Source organism: Pleurodeles waltl, chromosome 9 (genome assembly GCF_031143425.1).
Source record: "Pleurodeles waltl isolate 20211129_DDA chromosome 9, aPleWal1.hap1.20221129, whole genome shotgun sequence".
In the NCBI taxonomy this organism is placed as follows: domain Eukaryota; kingdom Metazoa; phylum Chordata; class Amphibia; order Caudata; family Salamandridae; genus Pleurodeles; species Pleurodeles waltl.
Window position 1 is genome coordinate 370280875 of NC_090448.1, and position 25810 is coordinate 370306684.

The 25810-nt window shown below is 43.6% G+C and overlaps 1 protein-coding gene across 4 annotated transcripts in view; it reads right to left on the reverse strand.

Annotated features, from left to right (window-relative positions):
- LOC138259314 (cytochrome P450 2B19-like) overlaps positions 1-25810 on the reverse strand; it is a 566037-nt gene that overhangs the window by 195619 nt on the left and 344608 nt on the right. For all 4 annotated transcript variants that reach the window (XM_069206941.1, XM_069206940.1, XM_069206942.1 and 1 more), the window contains one exon: positions 14860-14989. In XM_069206941.1, the coding sequence (XP_069063042.1) occupies positions 14860-14989 (130 nt within the window). The remainder of the gene's footprint in view (positions 1-14859; positions 14990-25810) is intronic.

A 25810-nucleotide genomic window follows, 5' to 3' on the forward strand; every position in this document is an offset into this window, starting at 1 on the left:
GAGCCACCCTTGTGTGTTGATGTGTGTGTATGCTGGTCTGATGGTGTGCTTGGGATAGGCTGAGGTACAGGGGATTGGGTCTGGGTGGAGGAAGTTGGAAGGGGGAGGCTGGACACAGGGACAATGGCTGCCATCAGTGCTGAGGCCAGAGTCTGAAATGCTCTCTGTTGGGCTGCCTGGCCGAGATGAATGCCCTCCAGGTATGGATTTGTTTGTTGCAAATGCCTCTCTACACCCTGGATGGCATTCAGAATGGTAGACTGCACAACAGTGAGGGATCTCAGGAGGTCAATAGCCTCCTCACTGAGGGCAGCAGAGCTGACTGGGGCAGGGCCTGAGGTGCCTGGGGTGAAGGAGATGCCCTCCCTCCTGGGTGAGCGGGCACAGGACACACGCTGATGGGCTGCTGGGAGGGCGGTGCTGGTAGGGGGGGTGGCGGCTGTACCTGTTGATGCGGGGGGCACAGAGGAGCCCGCCACCGCAAGGGAGCTCCCATCAGAGGAGGAGTCGCTGTCACTGTTGTCTGCTCCTGTCCCCGCCGTGGAGCTCCCATCGCCCTCTGTCCCACTGGTGGCTTCAGACTCCCTCCTGCTCCGGTGCCACTGCTCCTCCGCCTGATGATGCTTTTGCACACAAGAACAGGGAGACCACAAAAAGGGGAGGGGAAAGACAGAAGTAAGACATGTTCATTGCATGCAACACCACTACCGTTGGTGGACACTACAGACATAGCAGCCCTCTGCACTACGCTAGGTACTTACAGTTTCTAGATTATTCACATGCCCATGGGGGTACAAGGCCTGAGCCCGATTGCTGCACACATGGAAGTCACAGGAGCCTGACTAGGTGTAGATGGCAGTAACCACTAGTGGGGTTGGGGTGCCAATGAGCCTGCCTCACAAGGGACCTTGCCTACCAAGATCGCCCTGGCCTAGGGGAACCCACAGCCCACCTCCCCCACCCAGACACCTCGTAATTTGCGCACGGTCAGCTGAATGAGAGTGTACTCACCCCCTTGTGGCTGCTGTGATGCCCTCAAGCGCCCATCCAACTCCGGATACGCCACCGCCAGGATCCAGAACATCAGGGGGGTTATGGTGCGATGGGCACCCCTCCCAAGTTGGGAGGCTATCCCCAGCTGGGCCTCCGCCGTCCTCTTGCTCCAGCGGCGAAGGTCCTCCCATCTCTTATGGCAGTGGGTGCTCCGTCTCTGGTGGACCCCTAGGGTCCAGACATCCTTGTTGATGACACGCCAAATATCCTTCCTCTGGTGAGCGCTGACCTAGAGGAACAGTACAGGGGAAAAGGAAAATCTTTACCCGTCTGGACCGTCGTACACATTGGACCACGTTCCCACCCTTGCCCTGATGCACATACACTCACCGTCCGCACATGCAGGCCTCGGGGCCCCCCCCCCCCCCAAATTTATCATCCATCCATACCACTCCAAACAGGCATTGCCTATGCAACATGCTCACAGTGTACTCACCTGTTTGTCTGGAGGACCGTACAGTTGTGTGTAGTGGGGGAGGACCCCATCCACTAATTTCGCCAATTCCTCCGAAGTGAAGGCAGAGACATGAGCCATGGTCGCTTCCAGACTGAGGTCACAGCAGCACTTGCAGTGTAGGTCCTCCCCTGTGGAAGGTCAGGTATCAAGTGAGTGAACAGACAGAATATGGCAGTCACGTCCGCGGCGGTGCATACCGTCATCGCCGGCGTTCATTGCCATTGGCTCTTCGGACCCATAGGGTCCAATGTTAACCAATGCAGGATTGCGCCGCGGTCTTCGACCGCCTACTGCAACATTTTACAACGCCAGCGCAGTTACCTCATATCCCCTTGTCCCACCTTACAGGTCAGGCAGCCGCCATTTCAGGGGGCCACATGGTATCAATATCAACTGCGTCACACCAATGTAGGCCTTGAATACACACAGTAACAGGCACATTGCGGATTAATAAATGTGTGCAAATGACATGTGGTGATACCTCAGTGTTGGCTGACTCTCTGCTCGCTGTTCTCGTCCATAGGGCACGTCTGCTGGGGTAGGTGATGAGATGGCGGCATCCTTCGGTGTACAGACCGCTGGTGGACCCGTTGACAATGGAAGAGAGACACGTAATAGCCACCTACAGACTTGATCGTGCAACAATCCATGAACTGTGTGCCCAGTTGGAGCCTGACCTGATGCCAGCTATCCGCCATCCCACTGGAATCCCCCCCTCTAGTGTCAGTACTCCATTTCCTGGCAAGTGCTTCCTTTCAAACAACAGAGGCCATTGCATCAGGGATGTCCCGGCCAATGTTCTCTAACGTGTTGTCCCTGGTGTTGTCTGCCCTGCTGAAACATGTGCAGCTACATCGTTTTCCCTCAGGTGGAGGATTTGGCCACAGTGAAAGGTGCCTTCTATGCCCTGGGACATATCCCCAACATCATAGGTGCCATTGATGGGACACATGTGGCCTTGGTACCCCCCGCAGGAGTGAACAGGTGTACAGAAACCAGAAGAGCTACCATTCTATGAATGTGCAGATGGTGTGTTTGGCAGACCAATACATTTCCCTTGTGAATGCCAAATTTCCTGGCTCCGTGCATGACGCTTACATTCTGAGGAATATCAGCATCCCTTATGTTACGGGGCAACTCCAGAGGCACGGTGTGTGGCTAATAGATGAGGACAGGGATCCTATACAGTGCGATTAGTTGTCTGTGTATGGGGTTGTCCCTACTGGTTAGTGTGAGTCTAACAGTTGTCCCTTGACATTTGCAGCTGACTCTGGTTACCCCAATCTGTCATGGCTACTGACCCCAGTGAGAAATCACAGGACAAGGGCGGGGGAACGCTACAATGAGGCACATGGGCGAACTAGGAGGGTGATAGAAAGGACCTTCGGCCTCCTGAAGGCCACGTTCCGGTGCCTCCATATGACAGGTGGTTCTCTCTACTACTCACCAAAGAAGGTGTGCCAGATCGTCGTGGCCTGCTGTATGCTGCACAACCTCGCTTTGCGACAGCAGGTGCCTTTTCTGCTGGAGGATGGCCCAGCTGGTGGTCTTGTGGCAGCTGTGGAGCCTGTGGACAGTGAAGAAGAGGAGGCAGAAGAAGAGGATATCGACAACAGAAACATCATAATCATGCAATATTTCCAGTGAGACACAGGTAAGAAGATGTCACTGCCTCCCACATCTCATACTATTGATGGAGCTAGCATAAGTCTGTCATTTTCACTCAGTGTATGGACCCTGACTTGTCACTTTGCCGTCCCATTTCACAGATGTGGGTCCCACTTTGTGTCCTCTGCTATATTTCCTCCAGCCCTAGAGCTGTGTTACATCGGTATGTGCACATGTAATTTGACATTGCTATATTCCATGGTTATTGCAATTACAAGTTTGTGAAAGCACAGACTGACTCCAGATTGTTTTGTGATTGAAGTGCGTTTACTTCTGTGCAAATAAGTGGAGGGGGTTGTAAAATGGGTAAGGGTGATGGTGGGAGAATGTCCATGGCAGAGTCCAGTCTATTTGTTTCACAGGTGCCTTGTCCAAAGGGGCATAGGAAGTGGAGCAATGGCAGTTTAAGGATAGACAGGGTGACAAAGTGGGACAGAAGGGTGACATTCAGGGGGGTCTCATTTCCTGGCGGGGGTCTTGGCAATGTTCTCTGTATTGTTCCTGGATCTCAGGGACCGTTTGCAGGGTAGTTCTCCATCTGTAGGGGCTGGGGTGCTGATGTTGTGTTCCTGTGGCGGTGCCTCCTGTCCACTAGCGCCGGCGGAGGTGGAGGGATGTTCATCGTCCAGGCTAGTGTCAGGGGCCCTTTGTTGTGCCACAGTGTCCCTCCTGGTGTTGACAAGGTCTTGCAGCACCCCTGCAATGGTGACCAGGGTGTTGTTTATGGACTTCAGGTCCTCCCTGATCCCCAGATAGTGTTCCTCCTGCAGCCGCAGGGTCTCCTGAAACTTGGCCAGTACCCTTGCCATCGTCTCCTGGGAATGATGGTAAGCTCCCATGATGTTGGAGAGGGCCTCGTGGAGAGTGGCTTCCCTGGGCCTGTCCTCCCCCTGTCGCACAGCAGTCCTCCTAGTTTCCCTGTTTACCTGAGCCTCTGTCCCCTGAACCGTGTGCCCACTGCCCCCAGGTCCCTGATTTTCTTGGGTTGGTGGGTTTGCCTGGGTTCCCTGTAGTGGTGGACACACTGCTGATTGACGTGTCCTTGGGACAGAGGGATGGGCCCGCTGGGTGGGTGCTGGTGTTTCCTGAGGGGGGAGGGTCTGTGGTGGCTTGTGCCGGTGTCAGGGGAACCGCCTGTCCCGAGGTCCCTGATGGGCCGGGCTGGTCATCTTGATCCAGTTGTGCAGAGCTGCTGTCGTCACTGTGGGTCTCTTCTGTGGGGGGACTGGATATGTCTGGTACCTCCTGTCCGGTGACGTTGGGTTGGGGTCCTGCAGGGGTGTAAAGGCATGATTATTGCATCTGTGTGTGCCATTGTGTGCAATGGGTGAGTGACCCTGTACTCCAGTGCTTGCATTCTTGTCCTGGTCCTTGTGTGATAGTTGGTTTGGGGTCTGTGTGGGTATCTGTAGTGGACACGCTTTGGTGATGGGTGTCCATGCTTTGGTGTTGCATGCAGGGCTTGGTATTGGGATGGGTAGGTTGTGGTAGTGGGGCATATGTGAGGTGTTGGAGTGATGGGGGTGAGGGTGGGAGTATGTAATGGCATGCAGGTAGGGTGGGGGATATAGTAGTAAAGATTTGACTTACCATAGTCCAGTCCGCCTGCTACTCCTGCGAGGCCCTCAGGATGCAGTAGTGCCAAGACCTGCTCCTCCCATGTTGTTAGTTGTGGGGGAGGAAGTGGGGGTCCACTGCCAGTCCTCTGTGCAGCAATCTGGTGTCTGGAGACCACGGAACGCACCTCCCCCCGTAGGTCATTCCACCTCTTCCTGATGTCATCCCTTGTTCTTAGATGCTGTCCCACTGCATTGACCCTGTCGACAATTCTGCGCCATAGCTCCATCTTCCTTGCAACGGAGGTGTGCTGCACCTGTGATCCGAATAGCTGTGGCTCTACCTGGACAATTTCCTCCACCATGGCCCTGAGCTCCTCCTCAGAGAACCTGGGGTGTCGTTGAGGTGCCATGATGTGGGGGGGAGGGGGGGGGGGTGATGTGTGAGGTGGTGTGTGTTGTGATGTGTGAGGGGATGTGTTGTTGTGTGTTTTTTGAGGTGCGTGGATGTTGTGTGAGTGATGGTGTTGTGTGTCTGTGGATGCTAGTGTTGTGTTAGGTAGTCTCTGTCTCTCTGGCCTTCTTTCAAATTTTTGGTAGTAAGGGTTTGTGGGTGACGTGGGTGTGTGTTTTATATTGGATTGGGTGTGGTGTGTGTGTGTGTGTGTGTCAGGTGTGTGTATTTCGAATTGTCCAATGTGGTTGTGTTTTGTATATGTGTGTGTATTTTGAGCGCTGCGGTGTGTCCCGCCAATGGAATACCGCGGTTGAAAGACCGCCGCGTGGATTTGTGGGTCGTGATAGTGGTGGCGTATTCCTGTTGGCGTGACGGTGGAGGTTTTGTTATCAACAGTTTATCACTGACCTTTGGTGTGGTGGACTTGTGTGGGTGTCTGGATTATGGCAGATTCCAAGCTATGGGTCGTAATAGATGCAGCGGATTTCTGATGCCGCAGCGGTATGTTGGCAGTCTTCTGCACGGTGGTAAGCGGCATTTACCGCCAGGGTTGTAATGAGGGCCTATGATTTTATTAAAAGCAATAAGGCAAGTATATATGATTCCTCCTAGCTTTCCTGTGTGCTTTCCTAGGGTTTACATCCCTGTAGGTAATATTGCTTTCCATTTTGTTATGATGCTTTTTAATCTATGTGTTGTTTGATATGTAGTGTCAGACTACTTTCCTTGAAGTGTTTATTTAGCCTCTGCATACATTTTTTGCTTTGTCTCACATCTGTTCATCCTTTACAGGATCTGGAAATGTTATGGACCATCTCCTTCCTGCAAGACAAGTGTTTCCTTCCGAGGTCCTATGATTCATGGTTACAAGTAAGGTCCTGAAGCTATGCATTTGCTACAGAAGAAGCTGCTTTATAATACCAAGACATCATTTGTGTCATCAACTTTACTGGTGCTGTTAGTAATTAGTAATAAAGGAATGTGCACGTTATAATCGCTCCATTGTCTCTAATAAAATGTTAGATTCCCTCTTCATTGAAGCTAGGAAAATCCTCATTACAGAAATGTTTTTGTGCCTTGGCAACCTTCTAATGCACCACTGAACTGTTATTCTCCTGTCCTTTTTCCTTCCCCTCCGTTTTCCCGTTCCCTTTTCACCAGTTAAGTACAATTTCAATCCCTTTACAGAGATGTTAGAGTCCTGTAGTGTGAATCATTGGATATATAGATGTACCTTCAACACCTGCCAAAGGGCCATTAACTATCATTTTGTTTTACATTTCTTTTTCCTTTCCTTCCTCTTTCTGTCCTACTCTTCCTAACCTTTGCTTAACCACCTCCAGTGCTGTTTGCCCTTAATAAATACGTTCAGAAGATTATGCAGGAGTATCTAATTCAGGAGGCTTCTATATTATTTGTTGATCTTTGTCCTAATTTTAAATATTTGAAGATTGCCCAAAGTATACTTCCGGTTTGCTGATGGTCTAAATCGTTAATGGAGCCTCACCAAAATCTCATAACTGAAAGGCCTTTAAATGGCACTTAATGATTTTTTCTATGTACTTTGTACATAATGAAGCCGCCCTGTATTCAGTGTTTATGTGTTTGTTGATTTCCCTGGATGTTTTCCCAGTGTTTTCTAAACCTTTTGAAACCAGTGGTTTTCAGTGCTTATTCAGCAACCTAAACCGGAAATAGACAAAACTGCATTTTTCAATCTTACAAAAACATGTTTTGCAGTGATTATTATAAAACACATTTAATTTAAAGAAAAAAAGTAATGCAGAATATGCAGTGTCTTCCCAATAGCAGTCTGTACAATGGATTTATGCTGAACTGTTTTAAGCATACAAAGTGTGTATTGCACTCACATCTAAATACACCTTGTCACATCTCATTACCTCTTGCATTCAGTTTGTCAGGAGTACCCCATCTGGTTTACAGAACCATTCATCAATTGAAAATGTCAGAGTGCTATATCCAAATGTTTTGATAAAACAAATTCATGCACACAGTTGGGGGTCTTTCACTAACACCTTATTGAATATTATGACATTGTGGAGTTGGTCACCCCTGCTAACAGCGTAGAACCTGTGAACGTTTTGATTTCCAACAGATCAATATGTAGCCCTGCATTCTGAGGCACCTAAATGTGATGCTCTAAGCATGCCTCCCTCTCCTTTAATGGACTCTCTGACCGACTAAATTAAGGTGGTGGTGCTGCTATTGTGTGGACATTTATAGCTGCTGAGTGTCTGCAGGGCAAATGTCTTACTTTAAGTTAGTCCTGACGTTAAACAGACCAGACTCAGCTGGAGGTATCACACATAACAATAGGACACCTTGCACCTATGAATTGTGTTACTATATGGAAAGTGTTGCTTCTTGTTTTCACCACTATCCTCTGTGTATGGTGACAGCACTCTTGTCAAAGGTACCTGTCACTACACCTTCTTGGTTTGACTGTTTAAAGTTTGGGGTGTTTGGCAGTTGACCTGCTATCAATGCTGAATAGTTAGAAAAGGGGCTGATGTATCAAAGGGTTTTACCCATTATATGTCTGTGGGTAAATGTGATGATATATGCTGGTCAAGATTCTTATGAGCCAGCCGTTTCACTTATCAGTGAGAAAATTAAACATTGGAAAATGTTTAAATAAGATGTTTATATTTTAAATTCACTACATAGTATAAAGTGATTAGATGAGACCTAAAACATGCTTCAAGCACTGCACATTTAATTCAAGCACAAAAACAGGAGGAAACAAAAGGAAGAATATGTTAGTGGCATCTCTTAATAGCAAAACTCATGCAGAGCAATTCTAGACCAGTCTATCTTGCAGCCACCTTGTATAACAAAGTTCCATTGTGCTGACCCCTTTAGGAAGAAATAACATTGATTCATTCTCTCTCACTTTCCTTTATTTGAATCATTATTGGAAACTGGGAACACCCTCAAAATCATTATGGAAATCTGGGGTCCCCTACTTGATCATTTATGGATGCCAGGGAACCCTGCCAAAGCATTTTTGCTGTTGTGAACCACAAAGCAAAGCACAAATAATACAGAAACCAGCATTCTTCAAAAAATACATAAATGATTACATATTTTATTTCATTCACAAATACATTTTAAAAACTCAAAATGGTAATTCAATAGGAAGGTTGGCACTTTTCTAAATTCAACTGAGCCATCTATACTATATTCTATTTAATGAACTTGCACTGCTCCAACAAATTAATCTGAGGATACTAACTTAATTTCTGCCCCCAATTTCAAATTCATTCTCATTTACAGAACGTTTTAAAATGTTCAATTTTGTTTATTTGCTTTCATACACTTTATTAATCTGTTGATAATATTCAATTTCATAAGCAGTTGTGGACCCTATGTGTAGTCTTCACGGATACCTTGGGGTCCCAGACCACAGGCTGAGAATCACTGATCTGGGTGGAAGTGATGCACAACTGTCATGTCAGTCTCACTCTGTCCAACCAAGGGGTAGGTTATCTTTTACTTACTTAGCGTTGTCTGTTTCTGTCCCTCAAGGAGATCTAACTCCCAAATGCCGGCTCATGACTGTCTGATGATATATGTATACAGATATTCCACATACTGCTGTTCTGTGATTTGTTTTTATGAACGGCACGTTGTAATAATGTTTTAGTGCCTCTGCTATGGAGCCCAATTGTAAGAAAGCATTAATGGTGTCTGCTAAACATGATCCTGAGGTTGGTAGGGCTTTTAAGCACACACCATTTGCTGTTGGTGTAACCTCTGGTTGGCTTGTTATGTGCCAGGCTCAGCATGTACTCATGACTTAGGCTCTAGAAGATGTTTGGTGAGAATGGCAATGTGGCTATTAATGGCTATTGCGGGTTTACTTTATCTATTTTTTGACTGAAGAGTTCAATTTCATTGGGGAACCATGAATAGGATATAGAATGGATGATCGCTGTAGGGATGAATTTGATTGTTGTGTCTATGTGGTGTGTGCGTTCTGGATGTGAACTGGCCCACTATATGTTGAGGTTTCAGCTCTTTATTGCAGTATAGCAGGGTTAGGTAGTTACTATGGGGGTCATTACAACCTAACTGCCGTGCGGAAGACTGCCAGTGGTGGCGTTCTTCCGCGCCGCGTATTATGACCGCTGGCAGCCCGCCGTCCTTTTTCGTATGGAAAGCCGCCAGCAGCCATACTGGCGGACGGCTGGAAAGTGGAGGTTGCTCAACCTCCACTGCCACGTCAACCGAACACCGCCCACTGAATCACGTCCCATGATTCGGTGTGGTGGTGTTCTGGTGACGGTGTGCTGGTGGCGGAGCTGCCCCCATGGATCCCGTCCCCTCCCGGAGGATCAACGGACAAGGTGGGGGAGATCAGAAGTGGAATTTTAATAGGAAGAAGGAGGAGGATTCTTTCCCGAACATTGTGTGTTCGTGTAAATGATATTTTTTCTGGCTGGACCCGTGGTGTTCTTTGGGTCAGACGGTAATCAATTTTTAATTCTTAAATATTTAATACATTTTTAATAAACTTTTAATTCTTCGGTTTAAAAAAAAAAAAAGCTGTCGGGTTTTACGGGAGGGAGCAGACATCTTTCCCTCGCATTAGCGGCCCACTGAGGTCCGCCATCTTGGGGGTTGGCGGTCTAGTTGACCGCTACCCAGGAGAAATAAAACCGGTCCCGCCATCCGCACAGCGGACACGCGCAGTGGGCGTGCCGTCAGCGTGCCGAAGGCAAGCCCGTCTGCGCCCGTCCGCGCCTGGACGGTGCTAGGGGCCACTCCCCTTACGCCGGTGGAAGATGGTGAGTCCCGCTATATATACATACTCATCGGAGGAACTTAAGGGGCTTTTGAAGAGTCCAGGAGAAGGCTGCCATCTATGTCCCATTTTAGCAGGGGGGACGTGGACATGTACCGCTTGTGAATGGACGCTGCAAGAGCCAATAGGGTCAGTTTCAGAGCGTTTCAAACAAAGTCTGACGATTCAGCTTATAAACTGCTGCTCTTTGCCGGCACATAAATTAGATATAAATCTCCTTCTGAGCGATGAGGCACAGGCCGCCCTCTTCCTCACCGACACCTGGCTCCATGAGGGCTCAGGGCCGGAGCTAGCACTTGCACTACACAAAGGATATGTTATAGCAAGAATCGACAGAGATAAAGGTAAAGGAGGGAGCATAGCTGTTATCTTTAAACAAGGTCTTCTTTTTAACTGCTGTCCTCTGGACCTCTTAGGATGCGAAGGGATAAGTTTCTCACTAACCTTCAACCCAACGTTTACATTTACAGGAGTACTACTATATCGTCCACTGGGCCATACAAAGAATTCCTGAACTTATTACCAGAGGGGATTGCGGAACTTATCTGCAAAAAAAACAATTTTACGATGTTAGGAGATTTTAATATTCAAGTAGATAACCTAGAATTGACCACAACTAAACATTTAGTGAATGATTTGGAAGCATTAGGACTGCACCAATTGATTAAAAATTAAGATGTCCAATCTGCATGGCTACTATCAACCTTTAAATAGCAAGGTCAGGAAATGGCACAATTGAAGGTAGCAGAATGGGTTAACACACTAATAGGAAGTAAAAAAAGATTTTATGAGGGACCCTCAGATGGACCCCACCCTTTTTAACAATTGGATTTCTGATAGTCTGAACACGGTGCTGCCCTATAAATTTTCCTCTGGGCAAAAGAATGGAGGCAAGGCCCCATGGTTCTCCCCTCATCTAATGACTTTAGAAAGAAATTGTAGGAGGATCGAAAGAAAATGGAGGAAATCATTAAAACAGGTAGAGGGAGAAGAATATAGATGTTCAATCAGGCTGTATCAGAAGGAGATTAGATTCGCTCAAGCTACTTATTATGGAGACAAAATTGAAAGGGCTGCAGGGTCTCCAAAATAAAAAATGTATGTGCTGAAGGAGTTGCTGTACACTCCTACCTGCCCGGAAGCTACGGAAGCTTCAGTAGAGCATAGTAATAATTTTGCCTCCTTCGTCTTACAGAAGATCAAGGATATCTAAAAAAAACTTCCCAGGGGAGGAAGGGGTAGGCTCAGGGCTGCCCATTGAGAAGAAGGAGGGTGATAGTGTGCTACAGAGCTTTCTCCCCATTTCGGAGAAAGGTGCAGTTGGGCTTCTCAGTAAAGTAAGATCTGGTTCCCCACTAGATCCTGCACCTCCTCATATAGTTATGCAGGGAAGAGTAGCCTTAATTCCGGTGATAACGGAGCTATTAAACTACTCACTACAAAGCGGTAGGGTACCGGAATCCTGGAAGCATGTAGTGGTAAAGCCCCTGCTAAAGAAACCTAATCTAAACTGAGCCGAATTTAAAAACTATAGGCCAATTTCGCTTCTTTCTTTTATGGCAAAACTGATTGATAAACATGTAAACATTCAACTATCTGGTTTTTTGGAGGAACATAAGATTTTGCATACAACACAAATGGGCTTTAGACCGGGTCACAGTACTGAATCAGCTATGATTGCTGTCACGGAAGAAGCTAGAAAACGGATGGATCTAGGACAGGCGACAGCAATAATAATGCTAGATCTAAGCGTTACATTCGATACAGTCAATCATGGACTACTCATCCAAAGAATTGAAAAAAGCGGGATCAAAGGCTTGGCACTGAAATGGTTGAGCTCTTTTTTGCAAAATAGATCCTTTCAAGTCTTGGATCGCTCTTTCTTCTCGGATCAGTTCAGATTTCAATGTGGAGTCCCACAGGGCTCATCTTTGAGCCCCACTCTTTTTAATATTTATATGACCCCCCTGGCAGAGGTCATAGAACCTTTTGGAATATCTCTGGTATCATATGCGGATGATACGCAGCTAGTGGTCTCCTTTGCCTCCAATAAGGATGTTGATAACTCAGTTTTGCCTACCTGTCTACAAGCGGTAGCTTCTTGGATGACAGACAGTAGGCTTCAACTCAATGAAGAAAAGACGGAAATAGTGTTTCTGGGAAAATTGGCCAACCCGGCAAAGAGTATTTTGCCTGCAATACATCTAGACTATCTACCCCCACCAAAAGACCAGATTAAAGCTTTGGGAGTTTGGTTGGATACCAAACTTACCCTAGACTATCAGGCCAGGAGAATTACTGCCACCTGTTTTGGAATACTGAAATTACTTCGTAAGGTCATTGGCTTGCTTCCGCCCTTGGCCAAAAGACTTGCAGTACACGCCCTGATTTTATCCAGGTTAGATTACGTAAATAGTCTTTTCCTGGGATCTCCAGTTAATGTGGTGAATAAATTACAGGTGGTTCAAAATGCGGCAGGCCGACTGTTGTTTAATCTGCCTAGGTCCACATCGGCTAAGAAAGCTTTGACTGAACTACATTGGCTCCCAGTAGTGAAAAGGATAAAGTTTAAGGCGCTGTGTATCTTTCACAGATCTCTACACAAAGGGGCTCCTCACCACTTAAAATCTTTAGTTTCATTCTACACACCTAAGAGGGTCTTGAGATCGTCTTCTAAAGCACTGGTAGTAAAATAAAGAGACTATCTTGGGGAGGAAGATCCTTGAAGTACCAGGGAGCCAAACTTTGGAACTCTCTGCCAGCTAATATTCGTATGATGAGTCAGGAGATAGAATTTCGGAAGGCCATTAAAACTTGGCTATTCTAACAGCAAGGCAGTACTACTCTCTCTACGGAGGTGGTAAGATTCCTCCAGTTTGTTTTATCTTCTAGTCTGATTAGCGCTACGAGGCCTCCGGGTAGTTTTGCGCAATACAAAAACTAGTAACATAACAGGGGGGTGTGTGTGTGAGAGTGTAGAGGGGGTGAGTGAGTGAGTGTATGCGTGCGGGGGGTGTTGTGTGTATGGGAAATGTGTGCGGGTCGGACGGTGTGCATATCTGTTTGTATGTGTTGTCAGGGTGTATGTGTGCGTGTAAGGGTGTACATATGTGCATGTTGGGGGTGTGTGCGTGTAGGGGTGTGTATATGTGCATGTTCAGGGTCGGGTGGGAGGGGGATTGTGCCACCTTTGGGGGGTGGCAGGGGGGGGAGGGTGTGGGGGCAGGTAGTGTGATGAGGTATGCCGAGGTTGATTTTTTAACATCAGGGGGCTCAAATCAAGGCTGAAGGGAAAAGTGTATTAGTGGGGCAGGGACTCTGAATAATACAATTAACCTTTTCCTGTAGATTCAGGGCTGTTGAAACACACATAGTGAGTTAAGCTTGATGTAGTCTAATTATTTTATTTTGTATTTACATATGTGCATTGCTTTTTACAAATATATATATATATAGATATATATGTATCTATACTACGTATGGTTTAAAAATCTAAAGATGTTCCTATAGGTCTGCTTAACAAATCTATATATTAATTATAGTTAATATATATATATATATATATATATATATATATATATATATATATTATTTTGTTTAACATGTATAGAGGTCACTGCATAGTTTACATAAAGGTTACTTAATTGTATGCTTATGGGACTCTTGTTTTATTTTATCTATCACATTATGTGATAAGTTACGTAAGCTATTTGATTATATGTTTATTGGCCTCTTATTTTATTTTGTTTATCACAATGTGTATGATTACAACAATTGTATCTATAAGTGGTTCACTATTGAAAGATTGGGTAAATATAAAATAAAAATAAATTGTTATAAATAAACAAATTACAAAAATTACATTTCCAAATAAAAAAAATGCATAAACAAATTAGCTTTAAGGACAGCAAAATTCGAAAGTTGGTGTTTTCAACTATATATCCATACATGTGGGACTTTATGTAATACAACTTTATCTCTCTTTCTTATTTCCCCTAAACATGTAGACCTTCAATATAGTTATGTATCTATATATTTGTTACTCTACTCCTACTGTAGAAAAAAAAAAAAAAAAAAAAATTAGCTTTAACTCATTTCAATTCACTATTCTGTCTCATCCTTTACCGTTTTCAGTGTATCATCTACCACCACTCAATGACTTATCCGAAACCTCACTGTACCACTATGATTCCCCTAATGACCCTTTTACTACTATAAGCTCCCTAGTAACCCTTCCTAAATTCTTACTTCCTCTACCATCCTTTGGCTCATCTTAAACCACATTTTACTACTATTATCTCACAAATAACACCTTCTAGACTCTTCCATCCTCTATTTACCCTTTATCCTATTCAAACCAGCTAACAGACTGACATGACCACCAAACAAATTAACAGTGTAGGTTTCCCCATACTAATCCACCACTAATTCACTTTGGAATCCAGAGTAGTGTGCTCCCCGAAAAGCACTTCAATGGAGAATATTCACCAAAAAGCAGTTCAACGCCTCCTCAGGGGTAGTAAGCACTACATCAATACAATTACAATTGTATTTTAGTTTGTGCTTGTGCAGGTATTTATCACTGTTTATGTGTGTACACTGACGAGGGATTTTTCCCTTTCAGTGGAGTTTTTTTTGATCAATGATTTGTTTAGACCATAAATAGGATAACCTATACATGAGCTTTGCTACTTAACATGGAGCATTACTGGCAGAAAGAACACAAACATATTTACCATCATCAAAATTGTCTAATTCGGTATTAAGATATCTCACCCAGAACATGCAGGTTTTTACCATAATCAACTGGCTGTACTGAGAGAGCCTGTGAGTCTCTTACATTGAATATGTGGGTATTTCACCATCACCAGCAGGCTGTACTGAAGGCTGCCTGTTGTAGTTTCTGTCCCAGCAATGAACATGTCAAATGTTGACGCCACCAGGTTATCATTCCTGAACCCAGGCTCGTTCTGCAAATATAAAGAACACAGAATAATTATATATACCTTGGATAACCAACCTCAATTATAATTAATCACTGTAGTAACTCTATTATTCTAGGTCCTATGGCCTGAGGTATCTATTCTTGTTTGGTGTTTTAGAGAATCGTTTGCCCTGCTAGCATCCAGAACCTTTTACACTTACTGCATAGCTTTTTCTACCTCAGCTCTCTTTATGCTGCTCCAGGGACCTCACATTTATGGAGACACAGAGAAGAAAGAAGAGCATCCTTGTCACTGAAATAAGATGACAGAATAGCTAAGGATATCAGAATTACTATAGTGAGTACCCGTAAATACATTTCACTAAAGCTCATTCGGTCAAGTATATGAAAAGATTTGTAACGTACATACATGTATGCTATACCTGGCAGCCTTAGAAAGGTTTTCTCCCAAAATGTTGTCTTTAATCCTCATGTTTGCTGACTTCATTTTTCTTGGCTTTAGGAATCTGCACACTTTACCGCTACAGTGCTTGTGCTCTCTCCTTAAAACATGTTAGAATTGGCGGATACCCAATTGGCATATTTCATTTACTTTTAAGTTCTTGATAAAGCGGCTCCAATGGTGCTCAGGGCATGTAAATCAAATGCTACTAGTGGGCCTGCAACACTGACTGTGGCACCTGCTTAAGCAGTTATTTCAAACTGGAAAAATAAACCTTTTTTCAGACCCAAAAATTCCTTTTCAACACATATGTCACCTCTAGGGTAGGCCATGGACAGCTCAGAGGGCATGGTGCAGAGTATTTAAAAAGTAGAACATGAACCTTTAAGTCTCACATATCCTGCCAGTAAAAATCCCTTACATAATTTTATTTACAACTGCAAGGCTTCCCTCTCCCAGAGATTAGAACTGGATTTACCCCATTATATTTCATAAGCAGTATTTGGGTGTCTTTGGAATTGTAATGAGAAATCTTAACCTATGGTCAAGTCAGACTTTAAGTTACAATTTTGAAAATTACACTTTTAGAAAGTTGGCACTTTCCTGCTTTAGCCATTCAGTGGCTGCACCCTGCCTCTGGGTCACATGACGAAGCGTAGTTGACAGTCAGGCTTTGTGTATTCCTTCTAAACAGCACCAAACCCAGGGGAGCTTTGGTGTGACTGGCTGGGCCATCACTAGCAGAATGGGAGGGAGGAGCTGGGCACACGCCTACTTACACTTAAATAGGCTTTGTCCTGCACCCACACAAAGGGGTGTATGCCCCCTGTAGTTAGTCTATAGCCGGAGAGGGCCAGGGAGGCAGGATACCTTTCCACTTTGAAAGCATTCCTCTAGAAGCTTTTTCCCACTTGAAAGGTACAACTGGGTATAAATATTGGACCTCAGACACCAACTCTGTAGACCTGTGGATACTCTGTCAGGAAGCAGCACTGCTGTGCTGCTGAAAATCACACTGCTGCTCTGAATGAACTGTTGCCCTGCTGTGCTGAGCGCTGCCTAATGCCCTCTTGCTGAGGTGAGAAGGACTGGACCTGCATCTCTGGAAACCCAGAACTACAGAGTCACTCTAAGGGCTATTTGGACGGCCTCCAGATCTGAAGACTTAGGGTGCACAACAGGCTTCCAAGAAACTTGTCTCTGCACCTGGACTCTGCCATCTATATGTCTACCCTGCCATGTGGTGCCGCCCCAGTCCTGAGCCCTTTGAAGTGGGCCTAATGTGTCTGCCTCTATGGATCAAGTGGAATCGACGCATCTCCACTGCTGCACCATGCAACCCCAAGAAGAACCAATGCATCGCCGGCTGCTGTGCGGGTTGGACCAGCACTGCCGCTGCAGCACATATTCTCCTTTGGAACTGCCACTGCGTGACGCATCTTCAGTGCAGGGGCTCACATCTCTCATCAATGGCAGCCTCAATAATGATGCCGGAGTCCGCATCGTAGCCTCAGTGCTCTTTGGAACTGACACATCGCCCCGCCTGTGCAATGCATTTTCAACACCGGACTTTGCATAGCAAGTCCTTGTCAATGAGATCTTTGATGACGATGCAGGACCTCACAAAACACACACACATCATCTTGGAACCCGCACATCGCATCTTCATTGCAGATCCTCAAAACGCTACACAAACCAAGATTTAAGGTGCTTTAATCAGCAGGCTTACTGTGTCCTTGAAGCCAACCCGCACTCCATCGCAGTTGGCCTGAACTCATGACTCTGCTGTGGTCTGGTGCGATCAGATAACCACAGTTAGCGAATTGTGCTTTTTGGTGCTATTTTCCCTAAAATCTTTAAAACTGCAGTTCTACCAATTGGATTTTTGTTATTTTGGTCCTGTTTTATCTATGACAAATAACTGTATTTTTCTAACTTGGTGTGGGATCCTTATAGAGTGACGTTTTTCACTTTATTACTGTTTGAAGCATTGCACAGATACCTTACACATTGCCTCTAAGTTAAGTGTAACTGCTTATGCCAAGCTACCATTTGGTTGAGCACAGATTAATTTAAGGTTGACTTGTTCCTCACCCTGACAAACATTGTGGTTGCTGCTTGACCATGGCTCACATCCAAGTCAATCAACAGCTCCTTTTCTTACAATGTGTATATATATATATATATATATATATATATATATATATATATACACACATTTATTTATACATATATAAACAATCTTTATAAATCACATATCTAGAAGGGAAGCAAAGAATAGATGTACATCAAGGAATAAATAAGATCATTTAAGAAAGTGTTTAGAAAACTATGGGGAAGATTTATCCTTTCTGCAGCAAACCTGCGTTAGCGCAGGTTTGTGGCAAAAAGTATAGCGCCGGCTAGCTCCGTTGCTAGATGCCGGCCGGGCACAATATTTAAGGAATGGTGCTTGCCGGCGCGAAGGCTCTGTTAGCGTCTTTTGAAAGGACGCAAACAGGGCCTGGGAGGCGTAGGGGGAACTGGAGTTTGTGCGCCAAATTACGGCGCTACACTTTTTAGAGGCAAAACAATTGCCTCTAAGCAGTGTAGCGCCATTTTCTGGCGCACAAGCCCAATGGACATGGCTCCTGTCTTAGAAAAGACAAGAGCCTTGCCCACCACCCCAATGGCCATGCCCAGGTGACAAATGTCCCCTGGTCATGGCCATTGGGCCAGCGCCATGCAAAGGGCCCAAAGTCAGGGCACCCGAGTGGCGCTTAGATAGAAAAAAAAAATACCTACCCGGACTTTTCCTTTGGGTGGGTCCCCCATCCGTGGGTGACCTTTTGGTGTGAATAGGGGTGGGTGGGGGTGTCCCTAAAGACAGGGAAGGGCACATGTGGGCAATTTCTATGGTCTCCAACCATGGAAATCTGCCTCCAGGTCCCCTTACGCCTGCCCATACCCAGTCGTTAAATAATGGCACAGTGCCATTATTTAAAGCCCTCCTCCTCCTGTGCATTATTTTTGCACAGGAGGATAAATAAGGCGCTAGGGCCTTTGAGGCAAAATTCTGTTAACTCCAATATTTTGGCATCTTGCACCAAAATATAAATATGGAGTTAAGTTTGCATCAGATTTGCGTAAAAAAATGACGCAAATCCGGCGAAAACAGAATAAATATGGGCCTATGTCTCTTCTGCTATGAGCACAGGCAAACATGGGAGCAGGAAAGCCAGATATCAACTACAGGTGAGATGCTCCTAGAATGAAGCGTCTTGAACTCTTCCATACAGTGAATGAGTGGTGGTGAAAGATTTATAGGCAGACAGCTGCAGACCTCTTGTTGTAGGTTTGGCCGTTTTAGCTCTTCTACTTTACAGTTCTTCCCTAAGTCATCACATATGTTTGTTGTTTTTCAGCCTTGTCGCAGGTATGAGAGGACTTTGGGTGCTGGTCAGAACTGCTTTACATGAGAGTTTTGGTTGTCTCCGCAAATATTGGCCTCCTTAACTTGCCCACTTCTATTTCTTTTGTCCTCATTCACTCCTTACGTTTTGTCTCGCTTTTTTTTGTTTTCTTTTTTTCTACTTGCAGAGTCTAATCACTGGATCGTGCTTTAATCCTACTAGTTTCCCTCTCGGTTTGTTTTATACTATAGTCTTAACACTTTTTACTATATTCATGTTACACATTTCTCCTTTTAGCATAGGACTTCCTCCTTAAAGGCTTCCTGTAAATATTCTACCTCTCTTAAAAAAAAGTCTGCATTTTAGCTCTATCCCTACTTCTAAATACCATACGATTTTTTCTCCTTTTTGTTTCTAAGATCCTTCAACACCTTCTTAGCTCTCTTTGCACTAACAGTTTCAGACTAGGCTGATTTCATTTTCCTTTTAAATAGACTTTTTATCCGCACATTCAACCAAGCCTGCTCTTGTTCATACCCACAGCATTTTTTAACCATGCACCTCATAATAAGGATGCCTCTGTATCCTCATTCTTTATGATCTTCAGACACATTTAAGAAAATGGATCACTTTATTCTATTCTTGCCACTTCTAAAGCGCAAGCCTACCCCAATGGTCCTCCCAGCGCTCTAGATTTTATTAGGCTCACAATCATTGCATATCAGATGAACAGAAATGTCTTAAGCTGTCTCCTGAAGCTAGGTTCTTCCTTGTTCTTCCTGAGTGCTTCTGGTAGAGTATTCCATGGTTTGGGTGCAAGATATGAGAACAAGCGTCCTCCAAACTTGGCTCTATCCTTCCTAAAACATTTCTCTCAGTATTCACAAATCTGTTCTCTTTTCTAGTCCTGTTGTTATATTTTCATTTACTCTTCTTCTGTTTCTAGCTTGAATGCTCATTTTACCCAGTTTAGCTACACAATCTTCAGCCTCTTGGTTGAGATTCTTTCTGCCTGCTGTTTCAACTCCCACCGGGATTCAATATCAGGGTGGCTTGAGTCAGCTGGAGCCATTTCCAGCTTGAGGAAGGAGAAGTGAAGGTGGCACGATGATTGGTGTCATGTTATGGGTCCTGCTGCAGCAGTGTCACTACTAGGTCATTCTCTGTGAATAAACCACTCTACGAAGACTGGGATGGCATAAGTTTTAGTGGGCCTTCTAATTCAAAAATCTGAAGCGGGGTTCTTCACAGGAAAAAAAAACATATCAAAGTGTTAAAAATGCTCTACAGGAAAAGAAAAAAATCTGCAAATCATGCATCTGGCTGATCATTAATAAAGAAGATTTGGGATACCTGCTCACTGGGGATGTTTACCGGTAGAGGGGAATTGTGAAGGGTTGGAGGACCACCAGGAAAGGAAGAGATATCCTGTTCACTGTGGCTTAACCAGTGCTGTGATCATGAATGTAGTGCCTATCTCTACTGCGAGGCCCCCAAGTAAACCAGTATGTGAAATTTGTCAGTGGAGTTTAAAAGGGGCACTCTTCTGATTTCTGCTTGCTGCACCTTGCAACCAAGATTCTATAGGGACCACAATGATCAAAAGAGGAAGCCTGAAGGGCACTTCTTAAATACTTGAGAAAGCTGATTTCTTGACGTACAAGAGGGTACATCAGAAAACAATATGCTGACAAGTGAGAAAATGCTCCAACATTGCACAAATGTATTGCACACTGACCTAGTGCCAAAGACAGGCAGCAAGGGAACTGTTAAAATGGTGGATAGAAAACTCAGGGTCTACCTGGTAACGTGAAGCAGTGGAAAAGGATAAAAGGGAAACTGTACTATTGATACAGCCAATGTGAGACTGATAGGACAACATCTGAGGATTTAGTGCATATACAGAAAACACTCACTTCCATTCACTTGTGAATGGAGCAATAGAACAAGATTTCCAAGGAGCTTATAAAATGCTAACTGCCATCTAAGAATAGTGGACGATTTATACCCTGGTCAGGAAATGGGTGTCCAGAAGCAATTGGTGGCTAAAGGTGGAATCTATGTGCTTCTATGTTAGGTTTCTGATGAAACACTGAAGAAATAGGTTTATGTTTATGTTTATGCAAGCAGACTGGGCTTGCATGTTCTTGGGAAGCTCTGTAGGCATATAATGGGTGACTGTTAGCAAGACAGCCACACCTGCATTTCCCTTGGATGTATGCATGCGTGCAGGAGATGATGGATTTCATGAGAACCAGATTATAGGTTTTTCTGCCTTCTAAGAAAAGAACGGTAGTGAATGACATGGGAGATATTAAATCCTTCTTACATTATAGCTTCTTGATCTTTCTGCTGTGTCTCCCTGCTTCCTTGCTTTCTCCACTTGGGCCGTTCTGGGCCTCATGAGCTGTATTACAGGGAGTTTATTTCTCAGTGTTAAACCTGTCTTCACATGTTTTTCTTAGTCTTCTGATCTTGAAGGGTGTTTTGGAATCAGATGGATATGATGTTATTGTTTTAAATGCTAGGGGATCTATCTCTCTAGTATGATGCATAATACAATATTTAAACCTAATAGTTCTGGTTGCTGTACCTCAATATTCTGACCTTGATCCCCTCCTTTTTCCCTCTGAATGTGTACACTTAGCCATCTCATTTCATCGTTCGGGTTTCACCTCCGACTGCTTTGCTGATGATTCAGAAATTGTCTGCTCATTCATTTCCTTTTCTGTTTCTCTACATGTTAAAACTTTTCTCGCTTGTTTGCTGCTTAGTCTTAATTACACTCTTGTTTTTGTACCAACAAACTGGTTCAGCCCCACAAAATACCATCAGTCTTGCTCTTCTAATTTTTTCTTTTTTCTAATGTGAGACAGTCAGTTAGATTCCTCATGTTCATGATTACACATTCACAGGGAATCAACAACTGGTATTGTCTCATATTTTAGTGACTTTAGTTTCGGAATATACTTCCTAAAATTAATCTCAGATTTTTGCTTGGAGAAGAAGCAATGCAAAGCAATACAAGCCAAGGCATTCAAAGCATGTGGTTTGACCTTTTTTCTGTTAACCTTTAATTCAATGATCTTCGTTGCCGTCTCAATAAGGCAGTGTGTGATGACCCTAAGTAGGGGAGCATAAAAAAATACCTGTTTTTTTCTGCATTTTGCAAGGTTTGCTATATGTAGACGCTGCATCGTTCACTCTTTACATCTTGTTTACACTTGTGAGAAGAGCAAGATATACTGGAAAACTCCAAAATCCTAATAGTGGGCAAGAACGATTCTCGGAGGATAAATTAATGGATGCAGTATGTAATTTCATAATCCTGGGCTTACTCCTTTCTTTCTTTCAACATGAAATGCAGTGAAAATATAAGTACCTTGGCACTGAAGGCTATTGAGCCTGATGAAGTCTAAATTGTAGTTGAGTTCCTCGTGTCACAAAAATCATCGAAATATGACAGCTTATGCCTTATGTTAATCAAAGTACTAATTATTTAAATGCTGCACTGACACACAATTTCAATGTGATTTCATTTACATTGCTGAGGTTGACTTAGGTGATAATTGAATTCATATTAGAATAATTAAATTGATATTGTAATGTAATTTAAACTCTAGATTAACATAATAAATTGAAACAATATTGAATTTATAATGACTAATAAAGGAAAAATGTGTGCATAAATGAGAGAAATGTACTTCTCTATCATATTTAGTGAAATGCATTGAAGCTTTCTCATTTAAAATGAAATGTATTATCAATATTAAGAATTATTAATGCTGAATTCCTAAATTTGCATATTACATGTGTTTTACTAAAATGTATTAATTAAATGTATTGATGTTTTTTCTTTTGTGTTAGAATAAGTGAGGTCTGTTGACGTTTTTACAGGAAATGCTGATTCATTCCCTTAACGTGAGTTTTCTTTCAGACCGCGTTCCCATGAGAAGACTAGATTTTGGTAATAGGCCCTATTGCTTAGACACAGAGAGAACATATCATAGTCTCCTTGGAGCAGGACATTGTGGAACATGTCCTGACATTGTATACAGTTGTGTCAAATTTGCTTGGAGTCACAGATGGAAGATGTTCTCACGAAAATCTTGGGAAAAGATGTGTATGTTACAACTTGGAGTTGTGTGATCAATTATTATTGAATGATGCCCCTACAATGTGACATGGACTGATACCGTTGCCGATTCAGAATGCTTAACGAAATTTGATATGACAGTGTTCAGTTGGACTTTGATCAGATACTAGGAAATGCCACCCAGTTTCCTGATGCTTTGCTAAAGAAAAACCCTGTATGCTGTTCCCTTTGGAGAGGTATTTTCCTCTCTGCCTTTGCCCCGTTGAAATGCCCTTTAGAGACGTAGAAGTTGTTTCCAATCCCCTTCACAAGACTCTTGATCGAGCTTCTGTCATGCTGACACTTTCCTTTTTTTATTTATCTTTTGTTCACCTTAGTTAGAATCCTACAGTCCAAGATTATCTTTTTCTAAATTCTGTTGTCCCTTTTGTCCTTTGTCAGTGTGTGTCCCACCCGACACAGCTACCTCCCTGATTTGGTTAGTTGAAGGGATTCACTGTGTCCAGCTTAAATTCTGACTCTGCTAAATTGAATTGACTGATGATTGCTACCATGAGCAAAGCTTAATTTTTCTACCTCCGATATTTCTTAACGATATGTATTGTTTTTACTGTATTTTTAGTCTTGTTAATTTTAGTTAATCTGAACTTATTTTATCGCCTTGGGCAACCCTTGGTGATTATGCATCTTTATAACTTGGTTTTGTGAATGGTCTAAATGACTTTGAGCTTGTAATAAAACCTTTAACTTTATTCCCAACTTGACTTTTCCTTGGCCATATTGATCATGGTGTTTAAATTAATTGGGCTTGTATTGAAATTGTGTTAGAAGTTCTATCACATACTTACTGGGTCCAAAGATCTATCCACCTCAAAGGGCACGGATTCCTTTGAAGGATGAAAATGGCCCATCAGTTCTGGTAGCAGAATGATGATTTGTCCCACAAGGGGGAAGAACCATTTTTGTGTAGTGTTAGGGAGATAGGATTAATTCCAATGCAACTGCCCAAGTCAAAGACTGTTAACCCCAAAATATGTCCAATGGTTCATTCCGAAGACTGATGAAGTTCCAGCTTCGTGCCTACAAGTGACAGATGTGTGAGTATTAATAGAGTTTTGCGCTTGCATTGCTTTGGCTTGAAGATTGCGGTGAACTGTGATGCTGTGAAGTGTTTTGCAGAGTCATCGTACTCAAAGTGATTGTGCGCTTTTCGCTCAAAAAATGTTTGCAGTTGTTGTTGATGGGCCTAAGATTATGGGATAATGCACAAGTGTGAAAGGCACTTCGTTAATTTATTGTCTGCAGTGAGGTACTTGCCATGAGACGTCACTGACAGTGCAAATAGTTTTCCCCGAGTGACTGTGACTTAATGGCTGGTTTTAAGTGAATCTTGAGTGCACATGGAGGATCTGTATCAACCAGAGTGAGAATTGCTGGTTTAGTTTCACTCATTGTGTAATTGTAAAAGCTACAGCCAGAAATGTATAGTAAGCCCGAACAGCTTTGAAGTGTTTAAGTTTCTACCTGTAGTGTGCAGACAGCTTGTTAGTATTTTGCATTAGGTGTGTGTGAGCGATTGTGTGAGAGAGAATTGCGAAGTGACTGCAGCTGCTGAAAGAAGTCAGTGTGACATAATTTTGTGCAGCGCTAGTATAGGTCAGTTGGTGTGAAGCTGCACTGGTATTGGTGGACAGTGCAGCATTGATATTGGTTAAGAATGGTGAGAGCAAAGGAGTGTGGGATTGAGGTTACTTCCTGATTCCATCTAAAAGTTGTTGTAATCAATTGAATTGACTGAAAATGAAGTTTTTTAAGGCACTTAAAAGTGCATTAAGAGGCTATGCGCTTATACCATGTACAGAGGGTACAGAAACACCTGAAGGAACTACAAGATAGATTGTGTTGTCTACTAAAGGCCGTCATGCATGTACTTGGCTTGAACAATGGTGCAAGATAACTGAGAAAGAAGGTGCATTAGCTTTTCCCTGATATGGAACATTTCATTTGAGAATTTTAGACAATTTGAGGCAAATAATGTAAGAAATGAAACCGCATCCAAGACCCATACAATTTGAATCCCTCAGTATTTGGGAACTTGCTGCCCGTGAAAGAATGTCAACCAAATAAGAGAACAGAATGCAGAAAGCAATCAAGACATTTTCAGAATCCAGATGGAATGCATTAAACCTATTAGATGGGAGTCAGAATGTTTACAGCTATTTAAAGGAAGGTGGCACAAGTACAAAACCCAAGAATGGAAAGAAACCAGACAATGCAGAAAAAACAGCAGAAGCTGAGAGTAAAAAGTTAGTTACATATTTCAGTGATTCAGATGACGAGTTTATAAATCAGATCCTGATGAATCGTCTGCCTCCATATCACGACAGGTAGAAACGAGAAGCGAAGCAGTAAATAATGTAACTTTGAATGTGCCAACTACTTTAGTTGCACAGACGCCGAAACAGATAGTGCCAGGTACATCTGCAAGTTCAGTGACACAAGTACCTGTGGTTTATCCACCAGTTCCAACTGCTAACACAGTTCAGCCCATACCAAGTCCTGTTGTAAATCAGGTTGTAAAAAGTCCTAATGTGAATCAAATGGTGCAGTCACCTTATGTGAATCCGCCTGTACAAAACTATACCCTGCATCAGCATGTGCTATAGTTGAGTCAAGTTCAGTCAACAACAAATATTACCCTGAGTCAAATAGGACAAAGCTTCAGTACTGTATTAGCAGGACAGAATGCAGGAATCAACACCATAAAATAAAATGATGGCCGGAGTGTTTAAACTTTTGAAACACTCAAACCAGTCACAGATCTGGGTTTAATCCTTTGTTATTCTACTCACCACTTCACCCCAGTTTGGACCCAGGCACATGCAAATCACGTTCCTGAAAAAACAGTTACATTTG